Source organism: Artibeus jamaicensis, unplaced genomic scaffold, assembly GCF_021234435.1.
Source record: "Artibeus jamaicensis isolate MK-2021 breed Jamaican fruit bat unplaced genomic scaffold, CSHL_Jam_final contig_1015, whole genome shotgun sequence".
Classification (NCBI taxonomy): domain Eukaryota; kingdom Metazoa; phylum Chordata; class Mammalia; order Chiroptera; family Phyllostomidae; genus Artibeus; species Artibeus jamaicensis.
In genome coordinates this window covers 1,888,833-1,911,251 of record NW_026521194.1, presented here as the reverse complement: position 1 = coordinate 1,911,251, position 22,419 = coordinate 1,888,833, and the positions used below count along the sequence as shown (strand labels likewise).

Genomic DNA, 22,419 nt, shown 5'->3' with positions numbered 1-22,419 from the left:
CTGCCTTAATGATTATCTTCTTACGAGGGCATATCACTTAGCATGTTAGACAATTTTCGAATTCCAATCTTTGGTGAGCATGTATTGTATGCAAATTTCTGAGGTACTCCCGAATAACAAGTGGGTGCTGCAATAACATTATAAATAGGGGAAAAAAATCACTCATCACTAAATCATCCCCATGGTACCTTTATCCCTCTGGTCTATAAAGCAACTTTGTTTCACCTCCTAATCCTCTCTTTACAGTCCTCCCACTTTCCTTTGAATAATGTACAGGTCAGGAGCATTGTCTTGTTGGCATCCACTGAACGATCCCTTCCCACACCTAAATTCCTGACTAAAGGTACAGAGTAATAACATGACTAATGAAACACAAGGCATTTCCTTTTCATCTTGGTTACATCATTAATTCATAAGCATTTCTCTTCATGAAGAGTAGGTGTTGAATAGATGCTTTCCCACTGACTCAGGTATAACAGCCTTTGTCTTTTATTTATCAGGCAGAGTCCCTTGTATTATGGCCAGAAGAAGGAATGAAATAAACATTAATTAAACTGATGAATGTTATCAGCACTGTAAAAGTTTCTGTTGACTGAATATGATCTGAGTAAGGAATACTCACCTCTTTTGAAGCTTGGCCTTTCAGTACATTGCAGAATTTGGGGGTTCGTGGCTGCTTAACTCAGTGTTTTGGGAATTATAGCTGTTGAATAATAATTCACAACCAGGGGGAGAGCAGGAATATTCAGGGACTGTGGGAAACAATTGCTGAAGAACTACATGTGTTCAGGAGCACCTCTGTGTATTTTATGATCGTTTTCCTTAGTTCCCATGTCCCAGCCTCCTCTTACTTGGTAACTCAGTGATCATGAAAGGAGGACCACGCTACACTGCCTTGGTGCTTGGCGCGGTGAAAGAGTTAATGTACAAGTTTTGGATTTTGTACTTCACTTTGAGATTCCATTTGTATACCTATTTGTATATCTGTTTGTCATTTTTGGTAGTCAACCTAAAGACTTTTAACACTTTTCATTTCATTAGAAATAAGACAGTTGTGAATAAAGAAAGTGGAATTATGTAATTTGTCTGGTATCTTTTTAAAATTTGTTTCTTATAGATGTTAGATTATGCTGTGTGGGCTATCAAATGCTAATTCTTTCAACCTTTTCTTGACTTATAGATCATGATTATATTACTTATTTGTTGTTTACATTATTTATTTACTCAACTGTTTACTGAATGCCTATTTTTCTCAATAATAAATAGCAAATATTGAGTACTCTTATCTATACTGTAAAAAACTTAAATTCACAGAGTCCTTGATGATAATGATGCTTTAAAGTGATAGAAACATTGTACATTTCAAGGTACTGTCTGTGGAGTTTTTAATCAACTTTATGGGGACTTTGGTCTTTAAAAATCTACATTCTATTAATGTTGATCCCTAACATTTTTCTTCCTTTTTCTCTATCTTCTTATTTTTCTGCTACTTTTTAAGTATAAAAATAATACTTATATAACCAAATCATGAAAAATGCATTAAAGGATAGCTAATGTATTTCTTACTGAGGTTAGGGGCATTTTTTTTGGTCTATTTAATGATCATTGTTTTTCTTTGTTAGCAAACTGACTGTTCATGCTTTTTGTCAATTTTTTAAAAAATTAAGTTATTTGACTTTTATATTAAATTCATTAAATTTGTATTTATACTTAAGTTATTTTTTCTGATTATCTTTTTTCTTTAACTTTGTGGTATCTTTACTATGTAGAAGCTTAAAATATTTCAGACAAATTTATCAATTTTTTTCTTTTTTAGCTGTTGAGTTTCACATCATACTTAAAAAGCCAATTACAAACACTAAGATAAAATATAGTCATTATTTACACCAATTTATATATTACTCTTAATATTAAAATTTCTTTTTTTAATCCAAGAAAGATATTTATTTATATTTTAAAATATATTTTATTGATTATGCTATTACAGTTGTCCCATTTTTCTCTCCTTTGCACCCCTCTGCTTGGTACTTCCTTCCCTCCAGCAATCCCTTCCTTAGTTCAAGTCCATGGGCTGTACATATAAGTTCTTTGGCTTCTCCATTTCCTATGCTATATTTAACCTCCTCCTGTCTATTTTGTACCTGCCAATTACGCTTCTTATTCCTGGTACCTTTTCCCCCATTCTCTTCCTTCCCTTCCCAGCTGATAACTCTCCAAATGATCTCCATATTTATGATTCTGTTCCTATTCTCACTGTTTGCTTAGTTTTTGTTTTTGTTTTAGATTCAGTTGTTGATAGTTGTAAATTTGTTGCCATTTTAACCTTCATAGTTTTGATCTTCTTTTTCTTAAATAAGTCCCTTTAACTCTTCATATAATAAGGGCTTGGTGATGATGGACTTCTTTAGCTTTACCTTGTCTGGGAAGCACTTTATCTGCTTTTCAATTCTAAATGATAGCTTTGCTGGATACAGTAATCTAGGTTGTAGGTCCTTGCCTTTTTTCACTTGGAATATTTCTTGCCAGTCCCTTCTTGCCTGCCAAGTTTCCTTTGAGAAATCAGCTGATAGTCTTATGGGAACTCCTCTGTAGGTAAATGTCTCCTTTTCTCTTGCTGTTTTTAAGATTGTCTCTCTTTATCTTTAATCTTGGGTAATATAATTATGATGTGTTTTGGTGTGGTTCTCTTTGAATCCAACTTGTTTGGGACTTTCTATGCTTCCTGGAGTCATAGGTCTATTTCCTTTGCCAATTAGGGAAGTTTTCTTTCATTATTTTTTAATAAGTCTTTAATTTCTTGCTCATCCTCTTCTCCTTCTGGCACCCCTGATTCATATGTTGGTGTATTTGGTGATGTCCCAGAGGCTTTTTATACTAACCTTGTTTTTTGACTTCTTGTTTCTTCTTGCTGTTTGGGTTGAATGCTTATTTCTTCCTTATGTTCCAAGTCATTGATTTGAATCCCAGCATCCCCCTGTTCACTGTAGATTTTTCTTTATTTCACTTTGTGTAACATTCATTTCTTCTTTTATGTTATTGCCGTATTCAATGAATTCTTTGAGAATCCTGATCACCAGTATTTTGAACTCTGCATCTGATAGGTTGGTTAGCTCTATTTCCTTTAGTTCTTTTTCTGGAGTTTTGATATGTTCTTTCATTTGGGCCATATTACTTTGTCTCCTCAATTTGACAGCCTCCCTGTGTTTGTTTCTGTGTATTAGGTAGAGTTGTGTTGACTCTCTGTCTTAGAAAAAGGACCTGTAAATTGTGTGGGGCAGAGCTTTAGGTGATTGCCAGAGTGGGGCAACCTCCTTCATTGCTTTGTGATTCTGCATGCAGGGAGGACTCGGAAAGGGGACAGTGCTGCGCTCTAGCTTCGGGAGGTTTGCCTGGCACTTGCCCCATTTCCCTTCACTTCATCCATTCCCTGTATATGACTGGCACCCTTCCAGCTATTGCCCTGGTGCTGAATCCAAGAGTGGGTGGGTTTGTGTATGTTTTAAGACCATGCAGGCCCTTTAAGTGGAATCTCCTGAAAATCTGGCAGTTTCTTCCACTACCCGCCCCCCCCCCCCCCCCCCCCCAGTGGTTTTTACAGCCAGAAGTTATGGGGACTTATCTTCCCGATCCTAGATCCCTGGGTTGTGAGGTCTGGCAGGGCCTGGGATCACTCGCTCCCAAGTTTCATCCACCTGTTCTGTCTCTGCCGCTGCCTCTCCACGTCTCCTTGCCTCCCCACCCATCTTTAAGTTTCTTCCCTTCCTACCCATCTGGGTGAATGTGGCTTTTTTCCTTGGTTGTCAGACTTCCATACAGTTTGGATTTCTGACAGTTCTGGGTGTTATTTGTTTTGAAGCCCAGTTGTAATTCTTTCTGTGATTGCATGAGAAGGTAAAACATATCTACTTATGCCTCTATCTTGACTGGAAGTCCCTAAAATTTCTAATCAGCTTAGAATATATTTTTGTATATCATGTGGTAGAATTATAGATTTGTTTTTTCAAAATTCAGCTGATTATTAAATCACTATTTATTGAATAATGTATTCTTTCCCTAGTAATTTGAAATACTACTTTGACTTAATTTTTAAAATAAACTTCTCATATAAAGGTGATTCTATTACATTGGTCTCATTTTGCATTGGAATTACAATTTATTGTTATAATATTTGGTAAATTTTCAAATTTTGAAATACAAAATCATTATAATTACTTTAACTCCCTAGATTAATTTTGGCATCTGTTATACCAAACTGTGTAGTGATTCTCAAATTGTAGGAGCCCTTGAATCTCATCAAAGTGGGACCTCAGGATCCTATCTTTTTTCATAATAATGATATTTGCTTTTTCAATGAATTGACATTTGCACTAATGGTACAGAAGCAGCAGAAGGTGAAGCCACTGATTCCTCTCTACACATTAAGCAGTGGCCCCAAACTCTAACGGCGGTCATTGTTTTCCTCACCAACACAGGCTTTAGTTCCAATGGCACCTTAGTTTTCTGAGGCCTTGCAATGCTGGTCTGCTTGGTTTTTCTGATGCTGCCAAGGCTTCTTCTTGCTCAGTTTCTGCTGGTACTGCGTGCGAGGGCAGAAGGTTTATCCCAATATGCCTGTTCTCACTGGGTGACCTGGGGGTGGGGGACAAAACCCTGGCCCTGGTTATGCCCATGGCTTGAAAGGCAGGCACACTGCTTAGGTGCCTGGCTGTAGCGTGGCGTCTGGGACATCTGGGGACTTCACTGCTGCCCTCCTGGAGGTGGACGACACTGCCCACCAATGGCCTGGTTGTGAAGTGGGCTCTGCAAGATCCTGGCACTTCCCTAACATCGCTAGAGAAGAGCGAGATGGCTACCCGTGCCCGGCAGAGGGGCACTCGTTGGAAAAGTCTGGGGCTCTGTTGCTGTGCCTGCTGCGGGCAGGTCAGACAGCTCCTGGGCGCAGCTTTGCAGTGGGAATGGGACAGCCTGGGGTGCGAGCTGCCAAGCAGTGGGTAGGCCTCCCCATTGATTCTGTGTTTGAGCTCCCTTCTCAGTCTTTCTGGCCACAGCAAGCAAGCTTTCTTGCGGTTGCTGTACGCCTTTGGTCCCCAGGGTGTGGGTGTAGGGAGATAACAAGAGAATCCAGGGAATTCACCACGCTGCCATTCCTCAAGTCTTGAGGCCTCTGGCCAGTCCACCTTCTACCCAGCTCAGTTATTTTGTTTTTTCCTGATGAGTCATTTCAAGGGTGTTTGGTTGTATTCAGAGGAAGGACCAAGAAATAAGGAGTTTACACGCTCTTGTTTCAGAATCAGACATCACTGCATATGTTTTGAAGAATTCAAAAAAATTGAGACTTAAAAATAAAACAAATCATTAAAATAGATTAACTTTTGGCACCGATTATCTTCATAAATGTTTTATAGCGTGTTTGTTTGTTTATTTTTACAGGGATTATGTTGGAATATGAGAAGAGTGGGGAACTGAAGACCAAATCCATAGACTTGCTCGATCTCTGTCCCAGGTAAGCTGAATGCATGTGTCAATGTGTGAACCACATCCAGTCTTTTGCTGGAACCCCTGCCGCGGGGCGATGTGCAGGTAAGCGCTGCAAATCCAGACAGGGCATCGCTTCCAGAAATGTTCGGTGGTGTGTTATTTCTCTTTCTTTCAGGAGTGCTGCTTGAGTGTTTTGTTGAGTACGGAGAAGGGAGAAAATGGATCATTAGACTGTCCTTTATTATTTTTTTTCTAAATAGAACTTAAAAAATAAACCTTTTAGTTTACAGCAGTTCTAGAAAAGTTGTGAAGAGAAAGTCCCCACACACCCCGTACTCAGTATGTCCTGTTATTATCGTTTTAGATTAGTGCGGTACATTCGTCAATAATTTGTGAGCCAGTACGAATGTGTTCCTATTAACTTAAAACTGTAGTTTGTTCAGGTTTATTTTGTTTGTCTTTCACCTAAATCTCTCTTTCTCTTCCAAGATCCCCTCTAAGATCTCACCTGACACTTAGTCGTCAAGTCTCCCTGGGCTGCTCCTGGCTGTGCCAGTTTCTCAGACTGTGTTTCTGATGACGGTGACGGTTTGGAGGAGTGCTGGTCATTACACTTTAAGAATATTACTGAGCTTGTTATTTTCTTGGGAGATAAACATCTGATAGCGCCAACCACACACCCTCTTCCTCTTGACTTGCCCTGGGGCACAGTTTGGGGGACCAGATTTTTGTCTCTGAGGCTTGTGTGCACAGAGGAAATCCCCCTGGGAGGCCGTGTTGGCCAGAACCCATTCCCTTTGGAAGATCTTATGCAAAACTCCACTTCAGGAGACAGAATCGGAGTAGTGGTTCTGCCTGTGCGAGCCTGCATTCAGATGAAGTGGAGATATTTTCAATGGGAGAGACAAAAAAAAAAAAGAACAAAAACACGGCAATATGTGTTTTGGAGTAGCGCCCAAGAGAAATAAGTGTTTTCCACTGTGGCTGTCCTTTGGTTTGTCCGGATTCGTAGGGAGGGAGCCAGAGACTGTCAGCAAAGGGCCCTCACACACAACCAAAATGAAACAGTAGACAAGCTGCTCTCTGGTTTTAAAATAACCCCAAACAGCCTCAGGGCTGGAATCTGTCCTGGGCTGAGAACAGGCGTGGCCGAGACGGTGCTGCTTAGGGTGGGGTCCACGAGTTATTCCGGAGAAGGTCCTCAGGAGGCCTGTTTGTTGTTTAACTCAAAGAGTAAACAGTAGCAAAGACAATGTCATTGAATTTCATCGGCATTAATCCCTGTTTAACCTATTTTCAGGGAAGACAGGCCTCGGATTAAATCAAGCGTTTTTGCTCTTTTTGTAAAGGGAACATATTATTCGTGTGGTTGTGCCAGCAGGTGCAAAGTCCTGTTGTTAGGAATTCTCAATTTTTTTTTTAGTCAGTAATGACGTATTTGCACCTTCTATGTGTAAAGTCCTAAATTAGAGTTTATGAGACGCTATGAAGATGCTAATCGTAATTCCTGCCTCCATGGGCTGCTTGCCTAGTTTGAGAAACAACTTGTATGAAACAGAAGAACATCCCGTGAGTGCACAGTCATCCTACAATGTCAATAAACGCCTCAAGATTTTGTTTTTAAAGTATACATTCTTTTTTCTAGTTCTGCTCAAGAATCTGGAAGTATCCTGCACTAAAAACGCTTACGTTGTATATGACACATTGGAGCTACTATGCTGGAAAACAGCGATTAGGACAGGACCGCAGGGTTGGGGGGTGGGGGTTAAATACCCGGGTAATTTAGATCTTGCTAAGGAATCTGTACCGATTCATAGCATTTGTTGGAAACTTTTCCCAAAAGGCATTATTATGTTTTTAATTCTTATGAAAGCGTGATTTTTTTCACTAACCGGCTGTCCTGGAATTTATCAAAGGCATCATTATAAAGTGTCTCTGCTTTATTTCCATTCCAAATATTCTGGTGGGTTGTATTTCCTGAGAGCCGGGGCCGTATCTTACACACACCCAGCACCTCGGCTACAGTGGGTTCTCAATAAGTGTTAACAGAATGAGTCATCTCCTAGCTCATGCCGTGTGCAACGCTGGAGCTCAGGAAGTGTGTATTGATGGAGGGTACTCGTGGGAGTCTGAGTTTCTGGGAAGTAGTCACTGAGACAGCAGTAGGTGGGTAAAAGGTCGCTGGCCAGGGACGCCTGTGACAGACCAAAAGATGAAGGAGGGCTGGGCAGAGGGCGCCCTGAGCCACCATGGGACTGATTTGACCAAGACCTCTGAGCCTAAAGGGGAGCTCTGGAGTAAAGCTTGCTGGTTAGAAGAGTCTCGTACAGGCTAAAAATGGCCAGACTCTAGCATCGTCCCTTTGCTTGGCGGTGGGCAGGGGGCTGCCGAGAAGAGCAAGCCCTGAGCGCAAATGCCAAGGTGGCTGTGGTGGGAGGTTGTGCGCTGGAACTCATCACCTCCCTTCCTTGAAGGGAGGGTTCTGGACAGTGCGCCTTAGATGTGTGTTTTGCAAAATTACCCCCTTTTAAATGTTTTGCGGTTTATAGTCATTCATATTTGTCTTGATCTAATATTATTCTGGACCAGCAAAGTTTACCAGAATTGCTATAGATTATTTGAATACTGGGGAAAACCATGAATCTGGACTGGTTGGACCAGTTCTCTTGCAGGGAAATCAGGTTCTATCCAATAGGGAATATTAATTAAAATCATCATTATTCTTTGAATGTTTATTTTTCTTTAGGTGCTTTCTCTTTCCTTAAAACTGTATAAAGCCTAACCTTTCTAATTCTAGTTGTTTTAATCACAAAGATAATTACAATAAAAGCATTAAATTAGAGGATTGTTGCAGAATTAAATCAGAGAGCATACACAAAGTGGAAAGTACCAGGAACATTTCCACTTTAGGAACAGGAAAAAAGAAGGGGAAAAAAAAACACAGAGAAAAAACTCATGTTCTGAACCAGTATGTACTTGGCCTCCTTTAGATAAGCCAACCAGAATCTTTGCATCCCCCACCCCCGCCCCTGCCCCCATGGCAGAAGTCTCGGGCAAGGCAGATGCGCTCTGGAGAACTCGGCCTCCATCCCTGCCACAGTGCTTTGTATTGACTCACATGACCCCTGCCCCTCAGGCCCCTCTCCTCCCCCTGCCCCCCCATCCCCAGATCTCTTGGTAGAGATGATGGTGTTCTTGACATTTTGTAAGTGCTATGCTTCATAAAACAGTGCAGCCTCCTGTAATGAATGCGTATGTGATTTTTGGCCTGGGGAAAAGTAACTCTCCTTGTGAATTTCAGTACCAACGTGGACGCCCTCGTAGAGGAGATACAGAGAGCGGAGCCTCTCATCACGGTGCTGCAGTCAGACCAAGTCAAATTGTTCATACAGAGGCTGCAAGAGAAACTCAGGCAGCACAGCGACCACAAATTCTATCTCTTCAAGGTAATAATGTGAGGTGGAACTTCAGGGAGCGGCCTGAAATCAGTTAATTTGAGGGCAGATACAAATCCTGTGGGTTTTTTTTCCCCCCAGTGCCTCATATGTGTGTGCTAAGGCTAAGTCTCAATGAATGTTTGTTAAATGAAATTCAAACATTTATTGCTTGAGGTTTAATAAAGATTTGTAGTAAATATATTTTTCTTTATAGTGATAAATTTAGGGATAAGCATTAAGGTGCTTTTAAGTTATTCAGTAGTTAAAATTATTTCTTCCACTTAGAGTAATATTAAGAAGTTGTTTTTCATAGTATATCAATATTTCAGAAGTTCATGTGAACCAAACTATATTTCAGTAAATTATTTATTGACATGAATTATATAAAAATGTAATGCAATGTAAGTATGCCTATTTTTCTTCATAGTTTTTATTATGAAATTAAAAGTATAACAGATGCAATCACTTATTACTTCAGGAACAACTTTCATTTTTTAATTAATGTTTAATAGTTAATTCTAGAATTGTTTCTTATTATATTACTTTTCTTTTATGTGATTTAAATGTAATTATAGTAAAATCTAATCATTATTTACATACTCAACATATTCTATCTGACAAAATATTCAGGCAATCTTGTATACATTCATCCATTCAGTTGAGGTTATTCTTTTAAAATTTCTTTGTCCAGCAGGTGGCACTGTTTAACTTCAAATAAGAGTGCTATAACTAAACTTGACCTTGTAATCTCTCCTTCAAGGGGAATATTGATGACAATGAAAGAAAACACTATTAATAGTAGTTATACTCCAGTAGTGGGTGTAACCAAGACTGTCCCAGCCTAGTCTATCACCCTGTCCATAAACAAACTATCTAATTTATGTACATTTGTCCAATAAATATAAGCATCCACTATATGCTAGATAATGTAGGGATTGAAAGATAAATAAAATAAGACATATCGTGACTCTGAAAGAGCTTCACGATTCAAAAAGTAATAATACATTGTAAACATATTTAGCATATTTCTTCTATATACTGTTCATACATATATGCAAAACCATGTCTATTATGTAAAAATGACTATAAATTAGTGCTACTTGATATTTAATAGCAATAATTTATCTTAGAGGTAAAGACAGAAAACACAGATGCAGCAACATTTTCATGATTATTCAGAACTACCAAACATATGGTTGGTCATAATAATAGAAGGTACAATGCATTTTTCCTAATTTGTTCAGATATTGGGTATTATCCGCTTATTAACATAATTAAGACAAACTTGAATATTTTTATTGGTTTGAAGTTAAAATTAATTAATTAAACTTAATTTTATTTGAGCTAAAATGAAAATGTTTTCTTTCACTGAAGGTTCTCCGAGCACATATACTGCCACTGACTAACGTTGCCCTTAATAAATCAGGCTCTTGGTAAGCCTCTCTCTTTATTTTTTAAAAATAACTTAGTAGACTTTAGTTATAGAGCAACAGAAGACGAGGAGACTTCTCTTGCACCCCCTGCCCACACACCCCTCACAGCTTCCCTCTGACAACGGCCCCCAAAGCACCAGGCATTTGTCACAGCTGGTGAACCTACAGTGACAAATGCATGTCACTCAGAGGCCACAGTTTTCGGGAGGGCTCACTCTTGGCTTTGCATGTCCTGGGGGTGGACAAATGTGTAATGAACTGTGTCCACCATTATGGCCTCACACAGAGCAGTTTCGCAGCCTGCAGACTTCTCTGGGCTCTGCCTATTCACTTCTGTTTTTATTTTTCCGTTTCTATTTAGTTCTATTATTTATAATATTTAACACTCAAGGGAAAAATTCTTTTTAAAATAAAGGTTGTATATATTTAAGATTGTATATATATTAGCATACAACATATGTTTAAGGGGGTGATGATTTGATATACATAGGGAAGTAATACTAGTCCAGCTAATTAGTATTATCATCTCACAGTGACCTTGTTTTGTGTGGAAAATGATTCTTTTAGCATGTTTCCACTAATCCATAGGGCGTCATTAACTAGTCATTGTACCTGTATATCAGATACCTAGAGTTAGTCATCCTATGTAATTGCAACTTGGTAACCTTGGAGCAACGCCTTCTCCTTTCTCCCATTCTCCAGTCCCTGGTAACTACTCCCGTTCTACCCTCAGGTTCTATGAATTTAACTTCTTTTTAAGATTTCACATATGAATGAGATCAAACAGTATTTGTCCTTCTCTATCTGGCTTACTTCATTTAGCATAATGTCGTTCAGGTTTATCCATGCTGTCTTAGCTGGATTTCCTTCTTTTTAAAAAAAATTTTAAAATATATTTTATGTATTTATTTTTAGAGAAGGGAAGGGAGGGAGAAACAGAGGGAGAGAAACGTCAATGTACCAGAGCTACATCCGTCATCAGTTAGTTGCCTCTTGCACACCCGGAGCCGGGAACCTGGCCTGCAACCCAGGCACGTGCCCCCACTGGACTTGAACCTGCTATCTTTCAGTTCACAGGCCAGTGCTCAGTCCACTGAGCCACGCCATCCAGGGCGGATTTCTTTCTTTCATATGACTGAATAATATTCCACTACATATACCACATGTGCTTTATCCGTTTGTCCCTTGGTGGATACCGTGTCTTGGCTGTTGCGAACAGGGCCTCAGCGGACACTGGAGTGCCAAGGTCTCTACACATTCTGATTGCATTTCCCTTGGGTGTGTACATCCACCCACAAGTGCAGCTGCTAGAGCAGGCGGCGGTTCGACTTTTAATTTTGGGGGGAACCACCGCACTGTCTTCCATAGTGACCGCACCCACGTACGTCCCAGAAGACGAGAGGAAGACAGTGTCCGGACCGGAAGTGAAGCTTCGCTGCCGCGTGCGCCCGCCTGGTTGGCTGAGCTTGGGCGTCAGACCCTGTGTTCACCTTTTATCATTTCCACATTCAGACTAGCTGTTTAACTTGGTGCCTTTTTTTCCTGTGTTGGGGAAATATTGTTCTTAATGGAATATGTAGGGAATAGCTAAAATACTATTATTTTACTTTCAAATATTACATATAAAAGGTCATTATAATATTAAATATTATATTGACCTCTATAAATAGTACTGCCTTTCCTTTAGTAGACTAGTCATGTTGAAGAATTGTGAAATATTAAATGGATGTTTTTCAAGCACTGGTTAGTGCGCCAGCCATGCTCTGGGCCCTGGGGATGGTGGTGGAGAGCCAGGTGGGTAGAAAAACCAGCAGGGATGAGACGAAGGGTGTGGGTCTGCCGAGACCAGCGGGGAGGTGGGTGTGGCTGCTGAGACCCAGCCAGGGCTGCTGGCCTGGTGCACCACGGCAGAAATTCTGACTGTAGATTTCCTGCAGACTGCTGGAAAGCCTTTGGGAGAGATGTAAAAAATAGCTCCAATTTGGTGGGGAAAAATCCATTTGTAAGGACTGTTTATGAGCCAAGAGCCATCAGAAGATGGTTTCATTTGTTTAGGCAGGGGATGGAGGTGCTGGGGCTGGTGGGTGTGGCCACAGCAGGGGTGCATTTGAGGGGTGGGGTAAGGAATTGACTGATAGGTGGTGTGTGGGATGTGAAAAGAAGAGGGGAACCAAGGGTGATACTAAGATTTTATGGTCTGACCAACCGAAAGGTTGATGCTAGAGTTGTAAAACGTGACAGTGATGATCATTATTTAATATAATCATTTTTGTTATGAGACTGGTTATTGGCAGGAATACTCTTTATTTCATTTATTGACTCCTTTTTGGTTTGGGATGACATTGGGAAGTTTCTCAGGTAAAGGACTGAGATATAGCCTCCAATGTAACTGTTCTGCACCCACCATTTCCATTGTAGAAAGCATGACCCATGGGGGTATCGCTGTGCAGGTAGAATTGAGGTCTTTATTAACTCACCGCTATTCTCACCTGGGGACTGATTTCTGTCCCTGCATTAGCTTCATCACCGGGAGCTACGACCGCACCTGCAAGCTCTGGGACACGGCGTCTGGAGAGGAGCTGCACACCCTGGACGGTCACAGGAACGTGGTTTACGCCATAGCCTTCAACAACCCTTATGGGTAACGCCATGTTTGCTCATTCCTGGTTAATCCATCCATTCATTCATCCCTTCCTCCACCCATGGGGGCGGGGCAGGGGGAGGAAAGTAGGAAGACCTGGAACTAAAATGTACTGCGAGCCTGATGTGTGCTTTGAAACCCTTTTAAATACTACCTTCAATGCTTAAAGGAATATAGGGATTGGGATTAGCACCCTCGATAAAGTGTATAAAGTTCAAGTTCCCACCCCAGGATCACACAGTAGTAAAGTGGAGAGCAAGACAAGCTCAAGGAAGGAAGGTGGACTTTGTCCTTGGGAGTCCCCTGACTGGCAGTTCCTACTGGTATTTCCAGCACTGGTTTGGTGCTTCTGGAGAATGTGACATGCATTGGTAAAATGGTTTACTTTCTTAGGAAGTTCCTTTATGGTTTTACCATATAGAAAACAATGTGTATAGTCACATGCTAAACAGCAGTACCAAATACAATAGATCATTTTTAAGCTGATTTGTAGTTCATGGGGTCAGTGAACTTCCCAGGTTTTCTATCTTTCCGCAAGACGGTACTGCTAACAGCTGTGGTCCTTGACTGCTTGTGGCAACTGGGTTACCCACTGGACGCTTGACCTCTCTGCCCACCGGTTAGGTTCTCAGCTTCCCCAGAGTGGGTCGCAGTTGTCCATGAACCTGGCTGTGTTGGTGGTGCTTTCCACTGTAATTGCCATGTTTGGTTGTGTATAATGTGCCCTCTTGTTTGTGTGCACATTATACACGGGATTCTTAAACCCATGGTATGTAATAAGTACACCCATGTATAATGTGTATCCTCATTTTTCCCTCAAAAATTTGGGCAAAAAGTGCACATTATATATGGCAAAATACATTGCTTAATTCAATTCAATTTTGCTTATAACTAAGGAAATAGGAATGTGAAAAATGAAGCTGTTTTTCTATAAAAACATAGAAAAGGCAAATATTTGCAAAAGTTTATTAAATGAAGTTGTAGATGAGATCAGTGTAAAAATTGGAAAACACATTGTAAAAACAAAAAAATTCTGTATTCAGATTGGTCTGCAAGCATTTTAAAGTTTCATTTCTGGATGCATTGTAAAGAAAAGTTGGAAATGTGGAGCTTGGAGATGGTTTATATGTGGTTCCTTTAAGGCTGATGAGGAACTGAATGATTAGCTGACCCACAGTCGAAGGAAAGGCCTCTTGTCAAAAGATCGGCAAATGAATGTGTATCTGTACATATTTGAGTAAGAACTTAAACGTGTCTTTTTTCATGATTGCCTGCTTTAACTGACTTTTTCCATGAACAAGTTGGTCTGAGAAACATGGTTCTTTATTACAGTATACTGATGACTAGGACCAAACAGCAAATGGTTTGAAAGCTAAGACATCACTGTGACCTGTCCTGGGTAGAGTCCTGGAGGACCACAGGGGACTAAGGCAGAAGCATGAGAGGTGGGAGCTGCAGCGGAGTGCTGGGGACCCCCAGAGCTCCCCCGGGGCCCCCCCGGGGGCCCAAGGACTCCGGCAGCTCAGGATGTTCAGTGGGGCCTTGCAGGTCCCAGTGGCCCCAGTCTCCCTAGTGAGACTCCAGCCTCCCTCCCTGTTTCAGAGTCTCCTGAGCACTTGGAACTCGGTGCTGGAGGACTGCGTCACTGTGGGAGGTGTGTGAACAAAGGAGGGACACGCTGAAAGTGTTGAAAGCGCAGTTTCAGAAGAAAGTCCTGGCAGGAAGGAGGGGTCAGAGGGTGCGGGTGGGAAGAAGCAGGAGGCAAGGAGGTGAGTCAGGAGGCGGGTCAAGTGGCACCTTCACCAGAGGATAGGAACAGTCGGGAATGGGATGGAGGCAATACCATGTATTTTATAAAAGTTTGCTGCCCTGGAGTGAAAACTTTATATCGCAGATATTAAAACCTCGATGTCTAGATGGCTAATATCTTTTGAAAGTGTGATATACTTTCTGAGCATGTTAATTGTAATGGCAAAATCAAACTTCATTGGTATTTGAAAATGATTAAATATTCCAATTAAACTATAGAAAATTTAACTTTGATGTATACATTTTTAAATTGTAGAGAATGATATTAGTTATAGGACCTAATTACAACAGCTTGTGGGAGAGAAAGGTTCTTATTAAAAATTATAAATGGTGCTGTTTTATTTCTAGTTTAGTTTCTGCTTTTAACTGACATGTTATTTAAAGTCTTTTGAAAGTATATCCTTTATAATACCACATCCTTTAACAGATGGGATCTTTTTGGGTGTGTATCTGAGAACAAAGCTTCTGAGGATGGAGAGATAAGAAGCACTCCTCACTATTTGGCCCTTTTATTGGATTCCACCAAGAGCCCTTGGTGGAAACCCACTTGTCCAGCTCTCTGTTATCTTAGTCTGACTAAGTGCATTGCAGTGGTGTTTTCCACTGCACTTTGGGGCATCGGGGTTTCAGCAAAATGACTTCAAGGCAGTTGCCAAAAGAATAAGAGGGAGTGTTTATGTGTTTGTGTGTGTGCGTGTGTGTGTGCATGCATGAGAGGGAGAGAGAGAGGGAGGGAGATAAAGGGAGAAAGAGAGATGGACTTCAACTAGATTGGTGTTCATCTGTTTAATATATTCGGTGAGGAGTAAGCTTTGGTTCAACCCAGTAATTCTGAAAATACTGGAGTCAGTATCTTTTATAACATGGTATCGTGTGGATGTAGAGAACAGTATGTGATACATCAGGGAACGACAGCAACTTGACACTGATAACTTTGAGGCACAGGGATCATGGAAAATGGAGGGAGGGGACTGATAAAAAACTCCCAGGGCTTTCAGGGTATTTTGAGCAGAATTTGAAAGACAGCTGCTGACGGAGAATGTCTTAGACTAGATGCCACAAGAGTAAGCCTGGCAGAGATTCCAGGTGCAGAATCAGCCTGTGGGTTAGGATGTGGGGTGGGCAGGGTATATTTTCCAGGAGAAGCTGTCCCTGCCACATTCCGGAAAGGGCCTCACTTTCCTTGAGTGTCAGAGACCAAAGGGATACCTTGTGGGGGTCTGAGAACAAAGGAGGGGCCCAAGGCACTGTGCTAGTCTGAACAAGCAGAAATTCTGCCGAGGTGCTGAGCACTTAGATTTGCTTTGGGATATGTCTTTTGGATCTTAAGACCCCTCACACTTTTTGACAATGAGCTTGCATTTGAATGATACCCCAGCTGGGTGAACATTTGGGTGACTTCCTATCAAGGACAGATGGGGTAAGGGTTACAAGAGAAGGCTTTAGTCCCACGGTCTAAGGTTGAACAGGCTGCTCCCGTCTTCCCTGTGGGTGTGGACCGGAGCACTGCCCCATGGTAGGGGGGGTGGCTCTTGTCTGAGAGGGGCTGACGTCTTTATCACCCGTCCTCTCTAAACCCTCCTTCTGGTTCCAGTTCCTAGTGCCTGAGATAATGCGGGCAAGTCTTTTCCCGAGGAACGTTCAAGGTCTAACGTATTCAACCTTATCTAGACCTGTGGTTAATTGGGTTTATCTTTGATCATTGTTTTTGTAAATTCAATACTATCCTCTTTTAAGAGACGCACTAATAACTTTTCTATGTTTATGTAACTTATTATACATTATTAATTTCTATTTGTTAGTCATTTAAAGCTAAATCTTTTACTGTTTTAATGGAACTGATTTAAAAAGTATTTTTGATCCTAACCATATACCTTTAATGTAAAATGTTTAAAATTAAACACACAAAATGATGCCATTAAAAAAATTAGAGCTTTATTTTGTTACCTATGAAACAAATGTAGGATTGCATATTGCTTTAAAAGCAAAGTAAATTTCTGAGCAGATAGAGATTCCTGTATTGATATCTTATCTTAAATCAGCGAGGCACGTAACTGTGGTTGAATTTGATTTCCAAACCCACATTTTGTCTCCTTTGCCTCAGCGACAAAATTGCCACTGGGTCCTTCGACAAGACTTGTAAACTGTGGAGCGCAGAAACCGGGAAATGTTACCACACCTTTAGGGGTCATACCGCAGAAATAGTGAGTACATTGATTTATTACACTTTCTATGTTGCTGCTCTATTTTCCTTTCTTTTGCTTTGATAGACTTGGTTTTTCAGAGGAGTTTTAGGTTCGCAGCCACACTCGGAGGAAGGTAGAGAGGTTTCTCACACACTCCCTGCCCCCTCCCTGCCCGCACCCCACGAGGCATGTGCCGTTATTCACGTCCTCCCCGAGGGTGGCACACTTCTTACAGACGATGAGCCAGCACTGACACATCATTGCTGTTTCTTTCTTAGGATTCCGTTCTGGAAGGTGTGGGTCTCTCTTTATAATGAATTTCAAAATTCTAGTATTTTTTTATATATCTATTTTGTTTAGTGGTGTTGATATTATTTACAAACTACTCTAATTTTAATATGTTGCCAATACCTGTGTTGGCTCAGTAGACATATAATATATGAGAACAATCGCCAAACTTACTTTTCTTTTTCATTCATATTTCTTTAAAGGACCGACTTGATGAGGGTTGATGAAGTTCTTACAATAGCTTCTGAAATAACTCTCTGTATCATGCAAAATATTTATGCTGATTGTTCTCTAGATATCATTAGAACTCAGATTCACATAAATAGTCAGACACTGTAAATAGCTTCTACGTTGGGAAGCCCTTGGCCTTGGCTAATTCTGTGACACATCTTATAGCAGTTAGATAACGAGCACCCCATGGAACAAACTTGAGCTGTTAAAAATAAACAGCAATGCTTATTTTAGGAGTAAAATGTATTTATAGTCACCCTTCAAATTTATGCTATATTCATCCAACAAGAGTTCATGCTGTATTTGAGATACTCTGCTAGACATGGAGGGTATAGCAGTGGAAAATTATAATTGACTCTTTAATGGCATTCAGCATGCATGAAACATTTTCCTAGGCCCTTCCCATATGTATATATTAGCTTAGTTGTGCTTTATAACAACCCTAAGGGAGAGGTACTTCGCCAGTGTACAGTTGAGGAGACCGACACACAGTGAGTTGAAGTGCCCTTCCCACGACTATAAGAAAGATGTGGTCTTTATTACCATAGTGTGGCCACGTTTCCACATTCCCTTGGAATTTTGAAAAGGTTATCTTTGTATGTAGTTTCTAGGAGGACATTCATATTTTTCATGGCCAACATCAGTCCAATACGTACTTACTAAATGGGGCCTATGTGTGAACCCTGGCCTGTGTGCTTGGGCTACCAAACCAGAATCAGACCTAGCTCCTGCCCTTCAGGGATTTTGAAATTTAGTGGAGGGAGTAGACATGTCACAGGGGTCTAGAAGTTGGTGGCGAATTCGGTGAGAGCACACAGGGGAGTGGTCAAGGCTTCTCAGTTAAGGGAGGTGTTCAGAAAAGACTTCTGAAAGGAGTGTGTTCCGGGCAGAGGAGCTCCACAGGCATGGTGTGCAATGGTGGCATGTGCCTGAGCACTCACGTGGCTCTGTGTGGCAGGGCGGTGCCTTTCAAACTTCCCCGTGATGACATGCACAGAGTGTGCTCCTGCAGATTTGCTGTCCATGCCAGAGGTGACATGAAAGGACTCCAGGGAGTCCTGGATTAAGGGCATCAGTGTGTTGGTTTACTTGTAATCCACTCAAAGCCAGGTCGCAGGGTGTGTGTGACTGAAGTGGGAGAGGCCAAGTTATAGACATACAAAGGGTCGCATGTGCCATGGTAGAGACTTTGGAGTGGACCTTGTAGATATTGCTGTATTGGTCTATTTCTCTGGAGAGATGGGAGGTGGGTAAGATCAGAACTAGGGGCCAGTGGGGGCCCTTGTTGCAGTCCAAGCCAAAAATAGTGAAAGCTTGTCATGAGGCAGGTGAGAGAATGTGAGAGAGGTTGGGGTGCAAGGAGCAGGGCTAGGTTACCAGGTCAAGATGAGGTACGAAGGAAAGAATAGAGGTCCAGGATGTTTCTCTGATTTCAGGCTTGGATGACTAGTAGTGCCATTTGCCAATTCTGTACAGAAAAGAGAAAAAACAGATTTGCTTCATATGACTCAAGTGTCCTAAGCAGATTGATAAAAGCTGCCCGTGTGATAACCTAACATAGACATCCACTTAGCAGTGGGCTCTTTGGGGCTGAGAATTGAGGTCTGGGAGGGAGACACGGATATGGGTCAGTGGCATCTGGGTGCCAGTAGAAACCATTAAGCAATTGAAATTTCTCAAGGGAAAAGTTAGAGTATGGGGAGAAGACTGATGGAACCTTGGCAGGGTGGAGGAGAGAAACCGTTCAAAGCTATGGAAGAAGAGAGAAGTGAGAGAAGGGAGGCAGAGCACTGTCAAAGCTGTGAAGGAGGAAAATACCAAGAACCCGGGGAGGTTCGGTGGGATGACCAGCCGCGCCCTCTGGAGTGGACATTCAGCTGGAGTGGTTAAGTGGCGCTGAAGGGTGGAAAGTGGGCAAACACGGAGTGGTGGTAGACTGCTTTTGCAAGCAGTTTAGTTCAGATGGAGAAGAAGGTTGTGAGGGGGTACACAGAGTCCAGGGAGGATTTGTTTTTCGGTGGGAGAAGCGCAGGCATATTTAGGCCACTGGGAGCGGTCTAGTCTGGTTGACAGGCACATCTCCCCCAGGAGTGCAGGGAAGAAGGCGGTGCCTTAAATTAGGCAAAGGGACCCTCTGAATCTGACACGAAGAATAGGAAAGTGAGGCTCATTGAGGAAATTTCCATCTGGTAGGTGAGTGTTCTCAGGGAAGTAGTAGGAGGCCAGGTTATCTGCTAAGGAGGAGGAGCACGGGAGTGTGGGCAAGAGTGCGGAATGGGAGAATGTAGTGAGCCAAAGACGTATTAGACAAAGCAGGGAATGGTACTGAGGACACAGACGAGGCCAGAAGGCAGGAATGAGCAACATCGGCGATCTGCTCTGCTGTTTTCTTAAGTTGCTTTTGCTGAGTGATGAGGAAGGGAGGGCAGATGAGTGGATAAAAATTCCATCTTCATACAAGTTTCTAGGAGTTTTGTGGATGGTGCAGTTGAGAGATAGGGACTGAGAGTGTGGAAGATGCTGGCAGAAGTGATGCTTCCAGGGGGTCAGTTTAATGGCAGATGATGGACCAGCAGGAGAGGAAGTGGCCTTAAGGAGACAGAAGGTTTCTGTGTGGGGGCGACTTCTCACGAGTCCCCCTGGGTGCCAGGGACACGAGTGAATATGGCTGGGACTGAATTGATCTGCTTAGGCAGAAGTGGCAGTGGCCAGTTTTTCAGGGGAAAAGGCCAGCTGTGGCCAGTTTCTCCGAGGAGAAAAAGGCCCTGAGCGCCCTCCTCCATAGCCTTTTATTGGGTTGTAATACACAGGAATACAGGGCAGCAAGGATCAAACAGTAGATAACATTTCAAAGAAACCTGAGGGCTTCAGAGTCTGAGTCTGAGTCTGTCAGGAACAGAGTTTTAGGGTTTCCTGCTTGAATCCTTAACATATGAATGAAAGCACTCTCAGCAGAACAGATTTCACAGGTTTATCAGAAAGTCTTTGTGATGCCAGATTTTCCCCCAGGACACTGGGGGAAAGGCAAGGCAAGGAGCTGCACCTCTCCCCAACAGGTATTCAGGCTTAAGGGGATTAGAGCCAGGAAGCACTTCTCCCAGAGAATATGGGGATTCGGGCTTTGTCAAAGACAGGGGGTGAGAGTCCATTGCTCCCTCTTTGTTGCAGCACCCCCCAGTCCTTCCATGAAGGCCTCCCAGGTGATCTAGTCTGGCTTAGGTTGCCCCCCTCTGTGAGAGGTCTTACCTGTCATTGACTTCCGACCAAGCTTTGGGGGCAGGGAGAGGAAACTGAGGCAGTGTTTGCTACCAGAGACAGGCTTTGTCTCCTGTGGCTCACATTCCAAAGGTCGTCCCTTGCCCTCAGCCACAAGGGGTTGAGATACAATTCCTAAAATCAGGCAGAGCAATCTACAACAATGCTGGCTGGGGGAGGGGGTGTGATAAGAAAGAGTGACAGATGAAGTTTTGAGAAACTTCAGAGACTAGTGTGTTGGTAGTGAATCTTCTAGAGAGAGAAGTTGATGTCCAGGTTTGGGGTATGGCCATGGAAGTGATTATCAAAAGGCATCCAGGATTGGAGTCTGGAGATATTGGATGGATGGCCCTCACAAAGGCCACTGAGACTTGGAATTGAGACTTGGCAGATAGCCAAAGCCCTTGGTGGGTGAAGGGGCGTGATTGAAAGAACTGTGATGATAGCTACAAGGAAGGTGGGAGTGATGGGTTTTGTTCTTGTCCTTCGATGGTCTGTAAGTGGTGAAGGGAGCCAATGCCCCTGCAAAAGAGCAAGCAGCTTCCTTTCAAGAAGAAATTGCTTCAGGATGCAACCTGTAGGTTGCAGACTGCTCATAGTTGGTATTTTGCTGAGTATTTGTACAAAGAATTAGGTCTAATCTGCTAAGGTAATGCATCTTGAAGCTTTTCTATATAAAAATTAACAATTTAAAATGCTGCATTTCTAAAACCTTTTTCATTTTATGTAACCCAGGTGTGCTTATCATTCAATCCTCAAAGCACATTGGTGGCTACAGGAAGTATGGACACAACGGCCAAACTGTGGGACATTCAGAATGGAGAGGAAGTCGTCACGTTAACTGTATGTTTATAATGTTAATGACCTGAAGAGTTTTCTAATTTTTTTATCTGCCATCCCTTAGGAGAAGCCTATTATTTGTGTTTGTTTTTGTCTGCATTTCATTAGAGAGTTAGCTCTGAGTTAGACGATGGTTTTTAGGTGGGAGTGAGAGAGTGGCCAGTAGGTTTGCCGGCTGTTCTCAACCATGTGGCTGGACATGCCGGGGAAGCCAGATGAAGCCGTGCTTAGTTTGACTCACTTCAGCCTATGGTCCGCGCCTACAACGGCTCAAAAACCATCGTCATCTGTCCGGCTAAAAGCAAAGTAGGTGGAGCCTGACACTTCTAGGAAGAGGCAGAACTGGGGAACCTTGCTGGAGAATTCCTCAAGGGGATGAGTGTTGGTTCTCTTCTCCTCTACCCTCCAGCTTCAGTATTAAACAAACTCTGAAATGACAAGGGGCAGGTGGCAGGAGAGAAACAGGCCAAAGGGCACCGTCCCAGAGTGAATGCTGATGCTGTGTCTCCACTGGGGCCCCTGCCTGTCACCACCACGAGTCTAGCACTTTCCAATGCCCTACTACCCTCCACTCCTTTTTTTTCCCACCCCATCCCAAACTACCCAACAAAAATAGAGCAGTTCTCTGTGGCAATAAGTAGGAACAGCTGGATAGGAAACCCAGTTTTCTTATCTTTTCAAATTATAAGTGAGTGAAACTCTTTTCTAGGAGCACTTTTTCTAAGAAAGTTAAAAAATGACTAAAATGACTGAAAAATGGCAGAAACAAGAGAGAAAAGAAAGTGTCTTTAACTAACACTTAGAGTTTTTCTTCCTTAACT

At 42.2% G+C, this 22,419-nt stretch overlaps 1 protein-coding gene across 1 annotated transcript in view; it reads left to right on the top strand.

Annotated features, from left to right (window-relative positions):
- The window catches only part of DAW1 (dynein assembly factor with WD repeats 1), a 35,316-nt gene that overhangs the window by 3,087 nt on the left and 9,810 nt on the right, over window positions 1-22,419 (top strand). The window contains exons 2-7 of the mRNA XM_037139117.2: window positions 5,431-5,503; window positions 8,780-8,924; window positions 10,290-10,348; window positions 12,867-12,989; window positions 16,903-17,002; window positions 21,494-21,601. Coding sequence (XP_036995012.2) covers window positions 5,431-5,503; window positions 8,780-8,924; window positions 10,290-10,348; window positions 12,867-12,989; window positions 16,903-17,002; window positions 21,494-21,601 — 608 coding nt within the window. The remainder of the gene's footprint in view (window positions 1-5,430; window positions 5,504-8,779; window positions 8,925-10,289; window positions 10,349-12,866; window positions 12,990-16,902; window positions 17,003-21,493; window positions 21,602-22,419) is intronic.